Raw genomic sequence first — 8,650 nt, forward strand, 5'->3', positions numbered from 1 at the left:
GATCTCGTTATCAATGACATCCAATATCCGTAGTCAGGAAACCATGACCGTCTGTTGATCAATGAGCTAGTCAACTAGAGGCTCACTAGGGACATGTTGTGGTCTACGTATTCACACATGTATTGCGGTTTCTGGTCAATACAATTAAAGCATGAATAATAGACAATTATCATGAATAGGGAAATATAATAATAACCATTTTATTATTGCCTCTAGGGCATATTTCCAACAGTTATCTCTTGAGCTTCTTTGCTTCTAGGGTAGTGACCTTGGGTAGGGTAAGTAGGAAAGGCCTATGAACCTACCCTAGGTCTATATCCTCATCAGCATGCAAATAATTTTCTGGAATATGTGCCTATGTTTATAACCTAGAGAGGACAAGATTATCCCTTGGCTTATCGATTTAACATGATTTTTCAGGTTGAGCTAAAACACACCCGACGTTATAGACAACAAAAAAGATAAATCCCGAATGTCAAATTTTAAAGATTTGGCCAATCGTCCTCTTCGCCGTTGGATTTTGAGCATGCATCTTAAAATAGAAGACACAGCCACGTCAGCGGACGAGATCGTTTGGGAAAAACGAAAGACATTTTGAACACCTCCCCACACCCCTGTCCCCCTATCCATCCCCACAACCTCCTCTCTAGCCTCACAATCCCGAGTAGGTCGATGGTGACTGGATGCTGACAAGATGAGCGATAATCCACGATCAAGAGCAGGTCGCTGGCGTGGGGGATGGTTAGCGGCATCGCTGGGCTCCAGGGACGCCGCTACGTGATGTCTCTTCCGGCCGCCGCCATGCATTTTGCAGCAAGTGACTCTGCTACATCCTCCCGCTGACTCGTCATCCGCGGCGGCACCGCGCGCCCCCACCGGCTATTTGGGTGATGGTGGACTTGCTCGAGAACCAGGAAGTGGGTGACGCGGAAGCGGACGCTACACCTCCAAAATCCATGGAAAACTTTGGCAACACGGTGTCTTCTCGAGGAAGAGGAAGCGGGCAGCGATGGTAGCTATGAGGCTGGCGGGGGCTCCGAATCCGTGCGGGGAGTAGATGTCAACTTTTACTGTGATTTTGCTCCTGACAAACTTCACACTATGTATGTAGTTAGTTTCCTACCACCTTAGAGGTGTCAGTTTCATTTTCAGTAGTTGTATGTCATCATTTCATCAAATGAGGTTATCAGCATGTATGTGCCAAACTGTTTCTATGACCATGGATTTTTTTATTGTTTGAGCCATGGTAAATTCATACTTCATAAGGTGAAAAAAATTGAAGCATGGTAACTTTATTGTTTGTACCATGGTAGATTTTTTTTCCAACCATGCCAATTGTTTTCTATTTGTTTGGACCATGCTACTTTTTATTTTGTAGACCATGCCAACATTATATTATGTGACATGGAAAATTTATTTCTACAACCATGGCATTTTTATTGTTTGAACCATGGCAAATTCATACTTCATAACATGACACGAAAAGTTATGAACCATGGCAACTTTATTGTTTGCACCATGGCAGATTTCTTTTTCAACCATGGCAATTTTTCTTTTTGTTTGGATCATGGCTACTTTTTTGTATTTTAGAACATGGCAAAATTATACTGTGGACCATGCCAATTTTTATTATTTTCAAACATGGGAAATTCTTTGTGTTTTAGTCTACACCACCATGGAAACTTTTATCGCTCATATCATTCCCCAATTCTTTTCTTTTTGTAACTTTTTTAAAAGTACGACAAATCTGTTGAATAGAGCATCCTAAAAAATTCTACACCATGGCAATTTTCGGTAAAAATTTCCATGTGATCATTAGATGCATTATAGTCATTTCCCATGTTTCTAGAGAACATTTTTCCTTAATTTTGGTGCCATGTGAGTGATTCTTATGTTACAACATACAATTAGTTCTCTTAAATCTCGTTTTTAATTTCATGGCAATTATAGTTTTCCATCTTGGCAATTTTTCCTTTTTTGTTTTCATAACATTTTTAATTTGTTGGATCATTTTTATCATTGAAAAAATATTAAAACCTTGCTGGCATATTTTTTGTGATGTAGGTTTTAATTATTTTGTAGTTGAGCAGTGGCAATTTTCTGTAGGGATTTCTTTCTTTTTATAGTTTATCATGCCAATTTTCTGAGGTGTTTTTTTAAAGGTCACCAAGTATTTTGTTACAGAAGCCCAATAGTAAACGACATGCTCACTCAGCTAAATGGTGCGGCGCGTTTCGCTCGGTGGCAGGGGCCACTCGCGTCGAAGTTATCGGTCGGCCAAGTGGCTTCCTCCTACCGAACGTTTCGTTCACGCTGAGATGCCTGGGAATCGAACGTCAGGTAGTTATCAAAGTCCATAAACAGTATGTTCAGATGTCCAAATTCTCTTTAAGATTGTGATGACTTGCATACTTTTTCTTTGAGAACACAATACATAATAGGTGATCATATATACGCGCATACATTCATCCCTATGAACGCATGAATACCCTATCGCTATGAGCATCTCCGAGAGACTGAGCCGGCATGTGATAACTTACATGCTTAACCGTGGGTATTGATTTTCCTTTACTTAACTATTAAGTTTGTAACATGTGTTTTATCATTGGGGATGATGGATCTCTCGATTGTTCCATTTACCGGCCACCCATCGCGCTGTACACTGTACTACTGTATGCGCCCCCATACGTTCCGTTCGTACACGTGGCAGCCGTCCCTCAGCGTCCTGCCCGTGGGCCCACGCCCCGAGTCACCTACAATTATTCAGCGTACCACTCGGCTTGATTTTGTTTTCCGGCCTCCGCTTTATAAGCACGGGAATCCCCAGCCCCAGGTACGCACGGAGAGGAGGCTCGGGCAAATCATACTCAGCCAGGAGACTAGGAGAGCCCCCCGTCCCCTTTCTCCTCCACCGAGCTCCCGCTCCCGAGGAACTCCTCTGCCATGGCGCCCCCTCTCTCCTCCTGGCCATGGGCGAGCCTGGGCATATACAAGGCACGCACCGAGCACCTCCTTTTTTCTCATCCTCACCGTCTCATGTTTTCCTCGTTGACTGACATCTTCGTTGTGCTGCATGATCGGTGGTCGACGGACGGACGCGCGCAGTACTTCCTGCTGGGCCCGCTCGTGTGGAAGGTGGCGCAGGAGTGGGCGGAGCAGGGCGGCGCGCCGCTGGGCTCGCGGTGGCTGCACCTGCTGCTGCTCTTCTCCGCCCGCGGGCTGACGTACCAGTTCTGGTTCTCCTACAGCAACATGCTCTTCCTCACCCGCCGCCGCCGTGTCGTCCCCGACGGCGTCGACTTCCGCCAGGTCGACCACGAGTGGGACTGGTAAGCACACTCCTCTCCTCCTCCTCAAGCTCGCTCGCTCGATCCGCATGCGACCTGCATGCCGGTTGGTAACTCGGTAACAAGCTCCGGTAGTTCGCTGCCTCCCTCCCCGGGTTTTCGGGATGTCTGTGCTTCAACACGAAGCGCATGGGCACGAGTAACAAGCATCCATGAGTAAAGAAAAAAGCACTCCGTGTATTTTAAGTGCAGCACGACAGTTAGTTTATGGCGCTATGAATGCAACTCCAACCTATAAACCGAGCATTTCTGTGTCAAGCCGTCCGGAATGTTTCTTGCGTCCAGAGTCTAGACTCCGTGGAGCCAAAGAGATGTTGGACACGTCGGGCGCACCGGCAATTGCCATGGCATTCTTCAACCGCCATGACGTTTCCCGAGCTCCCTTTTCCCGGTCAATATGTCACACCGCTGAAATCCTGAAACATTATATTGTTTGAACATTACGTCGGCACACACATTTCTGATAAGATGACCTGACAGCAACTAGTAAGCCGGTAAATGGTGTACAGTACACTATAGTTTATCTTGTCATTTTTTTCGGATGAATGATTTTTTCTTGCTCTGCTGGACCCACCCGCAGGGATAACTTCCTGGTGTTGCAAACGCTGATTGGTGCGGCGCTGGTCAACGGCCCGCTGCCCCTCCCGGGACTGGAGGATCTCCGCGTGTGGGACCCGCGGGGGCTGGGCATCGCGCTGCTGCTGCATGTGGGCTTCTCAGAGCCCGTGTTCTACTGGGCCCACCGGGCCCTTCACGGGACCCCGCTCTTCGGCCAGTACCACGCCGGGCACCACTCCACGGCGGTGACCCAGCCATTGACAGGTACGTACGTACGCGGTACGCGGCAGCGAAGCATGGTTGCAGGCAGGATCGCAGCCGCAGAGCCGAGCAGTGCTCCAGCCAACCCAACCCAACCAAACAGCCCCAGTGGCAAAAAGAAGAAGAGACAAAGCATGTGTGCCCGTGCTGCATGGCAGCCCCGTCTTTTTTCTCTGATTCGTGACATGCACCAGACACCGATGCCAACCAAATTGTGCCACGATATTCTCCGTAGTAATAGTAGTATACGTTTTTACCATGCACGCAGCCTTGCAGCATCAGTAGTTACCATGCATGGTAACAATGCAGCAACAAGTAGACATTGTTAGTTACAGTTACAGTGGCCAATAGTAGAAAGGATTTCCATCTCTGAGCAAGTCTTTTTCTTCTTGTTTGGTGGCAGCTGGATTCGGCACGCCGTTGGAGGCCCTGCTGCTGACGCTGACGATGGGGGTCCCGTTGGCAGGGGCCTTCCTGATGGGGGCTGGGTCCCTGGGCCTGGTCTACGTGCACCTCCTCACGTTCGACTATCTTCGGAGCATGGGGTACAGCAACGTGGAGGTCATCTCTCACAGGGTCTTCGAGGCTGTTCCTCCGCTCAGATACCTCATCTACACCCCGACGTGAGTCAAAACCCTTTTATTTTTCGACAGTAGTACAATAAGCACGCAATTATTTAGCAGTAAAAGCAGTCATTCTTCACGCGTGGTAATTCCTGTTCCTTCTCCCCTGCCGTCTGCATGTGACACGCTAGCCATCCATTATCCTTTGCAGAGCACAGTAAATCTGCTGCACTCGCGTGTTTGTTTATCTGTTTACATCCTTGTCCCAAGTGGTTGGAATGGAAATTAAGGTCGATCGCCGAGGTAGGATTTGATTGGTTGTGCTAATCCATGCGTAATGTGTTGCTATGCAGGTATCTGAGCCTGCACCACAGGGAGAAGGACTCCAATTTCTGCCTGTTCATGCCGCTCTTCGACCTCCTGGGCGGCACCCTAAACTCCAAGTCATGGGAGCTGCAGAAGGAGATCTACAAGGGTACGCGATTACTAATCACCCGAGGACCCCTACACTCATCAATTTTATTCTCGCACAGTAGCGATAGGAGTACGTAGTACGTGTACGAACGAACTAACAGGAGCATAGTAACATTAATGAGGCATGCATCTGCATGCATGTGTCGCCGTCTTGTGTTGGTCCCCGTTCAGCACTTCATTAACCAACTAATCAAGCAATGGCGTGTGCTTTTCGAAGTACTCCCTCCGTTCCTAAATATTTGTCTTTCTAAACATTTCAAGAAGTGACTACATAATGAGCAAAATGAGTGAACCTACACTCTGAAACATGTGTACATACATCCGTATGTGGTAGTCATTTGAAATATCTAGAAAGACAAATATTTAGGAACGGAGGGAGTAATCATTATCAAGCAAAGCAACTAACGACCGGACGTACGTTGGTTTGTACACACATGGTGCAGGGAAGAATGATCGGGTGCCGGAGTTCGTGTTCCTGGTGCACGTGGTGGACATCATGTCGTCGATGCACGTCCCGTTCGTGCTGCGCTCCATCTCCTCGGTGCCGTTCGAGAACCACCTCATCCTGCTCCCCTTCTGGCCCGTGGCCTTGGTCTACGGGATGCTCATGTGGTGCTGCTCCAAGACCTTCCTCGTCAGCTTCTACTACCTCCGCGGCCGCCTCCACCAGACCTGGAGCGTGCCCCGCCACGGCTTCCAGTACTTCATCCCGGCCGCCAAGGCCGGCATCAACCGCCAGATCGAGCTCGCCATCCTCCGCGCAGACAGGATGGGCGTCAAGGTCCTCAGCCTCGCCGCCCTCAACAAGGTACCGCGTGCATGCACTGCACCATCCGTCCATTAATGAATGAAGCCACATCTTCTTTTCGTTTAGGTGTTGGTTGTAAGTCTGCTGCCACACTACTACTTCAGAACAGATAGAGGCTACGGTGCAACTACCACCCCATGCCTCTTTGCTGCTGGTCTGTCCGTGTCTAGTTGGCCGGCGCCCCGCTGCAGTGGTGTGCAGCACAGTGCTCCGCCACTGCTAGCGCTAGGTAGGAGAGTGGTAGTACTCAATCAGACGGGAGATCGGTAGGAGCACAGCGGGAGCCGGGAGGCATGTGAGCGCATTCAAGAGCGGCAATGGCGAATGGCGCGCGGGCCTAGTCGGCGACGACGCAAAGCGCGCGGCGCATGGGAGAAGTACTATACAGTTGAGATCGGGATCGAGAGGTCGGCCATGCAGAGGCACATTACTGTGTCGTTGGCAGGAATACCACCCCATGCGCTAGCTAGCTGGTGGGTGGGGTGGCGCGGCAGCAACCAAAGGTGGCCAAGTTGTCCTTGCCGTTCCCGCTTGCATGTGCCGGCGACAGCACTGTGGCTGCGAGTGGGCCACAAAGCCATCTATCTATCGATAGCCGGCCCGGCCGATCTGAGGCGTTTGCCGTGGAGCGCTTTGGCACGGCTTCTTTATCCTGCCCCCCTCGCTCACGTGGCCCAATCGCGGCGCGCAATTTCAGTGGCTGGTGCATGCATGCATGCCTGCCATGGGGAAGCACTGTGCGTGGATCGAGGGGCACAGGGCTTGCAGAGAGCAGGCCTGGGCCAGCAAAGAGTCGGCCTGCGCCGTCCCTTGGTCGCGCATGGGTTGGGTTGGTTGTTGCCAAGATCTCTGCGTGGATTCGGCGGCCTGGTCCCGCTCGAGCTCTGGGCTGTGCCTGTCAGCCTGTGCCGTGCTGAACGAACGGAGGCCGGCAGATAAGTCGGTACAGTGTATGTCTGTATTGCTGTACCTGCACAATCCCAAACTGTTTACAGTGACGGGTTTATACGAGAACAGTCCTCCCAGAACCATCCAGCTTCTGAACAATCTTTTTTTTGAGAAGTACGTTTTTTTTTAATCTTGAAAACTCAGTTAATTTACATTTTTCTGTGCCAGAACGAGGCATTGAATGGAGGTGGCACCCTATTCGTGGACAAGCACCCTGACCTGAGGGTGAGGGTGGTGCACGGCAACACCCTCACGGCCGCCGTGATCCTGAACGAGATCCCCAGCAACACCAAGGAGGTGTTCCTCACCGGCGCCACGTCCAAGCTCGGCAGGGCCATCGCCCTCTACCTCTGCCGGAAAAGGATCAGAGTCATGGTACCGTATCTGTCGCTAAATTCACACGGATAGATAGTTAAAAGGCTAAATTGTGACAATTTCGTTTTGTTTCAGATGCTGACAATGTCGTCGGAGAGGTTCCTGAAGATCCAGAGGGAGGCGCCGGCGGAGTTCCAGCAGTACCTCGTGCAGGTCACCAAGTACCAGGCCGCGCAGAACTGCAAGGTCTCACCGCCGTTCAAACCATCCGATTGCTCATCAATTTGTACCCTTGTGCGTATGGTGTGTTGACATGGTGGTAACGTTGGGTGTGCAGACGTGGATCGTGGGCAAGTGGCTGTCGCCGAGGGAGCAGCGGTGGGCGCCGCCGGGGACGCACTTCCACCAGTTCGCCGTGCCACCCATCATCGGCTTCCGCCGCGACTGCACCTACGGCAAGCTCGCCGCCATGAGGCTCCCCAAGGACGTGCAGGGCCTCGGCTCCTGCGAGGTAACGCACTTAACGATGACCCATACCGTCCGTCTGATCCATGTCACCGCACGTGCGTGTACTGACGGCGATTCGCTGCTGTTTTTGTTACTCTCAGTACACTATGGAGCGAGGGGTGGTGCACGCGTGCCACGCCGGCGGAGTGGTGCACTTCCTGGAGGGGTGGGAGCACCACGAGGTGGGCGCGCTCGACGTCGACCGGATCGACGTCGTGTGGAAGGCGGCGCTCAAGCACGGGCTGACGCCGGTGTGATGTGGTCGCTCGTCGACGCAGGTGAAGCGCAGGTGCAGAATGCAGCTGAAACGAAGCGACTAAGATCGCTCCCTCCTCCATCCCCGTGTATTATTGTACTCCATTCATGTCAAATGTACCACTAATACCGGCTTGACAAGAGAGAGACTGGATTAATTGAACCACCCAAGGACAACACACTTGTTTTGATTCGTCATTTTTCTCTATGACAAGAACCCCCCAAAAGGGACAGTAGAGTTTATATCAGTAGTTCGATGGAGAATGAACTACGATCAATCAAGGCCGGGAGACCCGCTTCGGTACAACGCCCCTCACAAAACGTATAAAGGGTAGTATGGACATTTCATAAATTATACGCATTTTCCTATGTAGAACGTATACATTGTAGGTTTGTACAATTCCTGGTACATTCCCTTTAGTTCTTTTTAGGTTTAAACTTTAAAAAGTGGTTCCTTGGGATTCGAAGTACACAAAACGTATAAAGGGTAGTATGGACATTTCACAAATTATACGCATTTTCCTATGTAGAACGTATACGTTGTAGGTTTGTACAATTCCTGGTACATTCCCTTTAGTTCTTTTTAGGTTTAAACTTTAAAAAGTGGTTCACCG

The 8,650-nt window shown here is 50.3% G+C and overlaps 1 protein-coding gene across 1 annotated transcript; it reads left to right on the top strand.

Moving 5' to 3' along the window:
• The first annotated feature begins 2,811 nt into the window (after positions 1–2,811).
• On the top strand, positions 2,812–8,229 carry LOC123136569 (very-long-chain aldehyde decarbonylase GL1-2). Its single transcript, XM_044555979.1, has 10 exons — positions 2,812–2,994; positions 3,106–3,329; positions 3,928–4,169; positions 4,570–4,789; positions 5,083–5,204; positions 5,647–6,011; positions 7,128–7,334; positions 7,410–7,520; positions 7,612–7,785; positions 7,883–8,229. The coding sequence occupies exons 1-10, from the start codon at positions 2,944–2,946 to the stop codon at positions 8,036–8,038; spliced, it is 1,872 nt and encodes a 623-aa protein (XP_044411914.1). The 5' UTR covers positions 2,812–2,943; the 3' UTR covers positions 8,039–8,229.
• Positions 8,230–8,650: the final 421 nt, after the last annotated feature.

Source organism: Triticum aestivum, chromosome 6B (genome assembly GCF_018294505.1).
Source record: "Triticum aestivum cultivar Chinese Spring chromosome 6B, IWGSC CS RefSeq v2.1, whole genome shotgun sequence".
Classification (NCBI taxonomy): Eukaryota; Viridiplantae; Streptophyta; class Magnoliopsida; order Poales; family Poaceae; genus Triticum; species Triticum aestivum.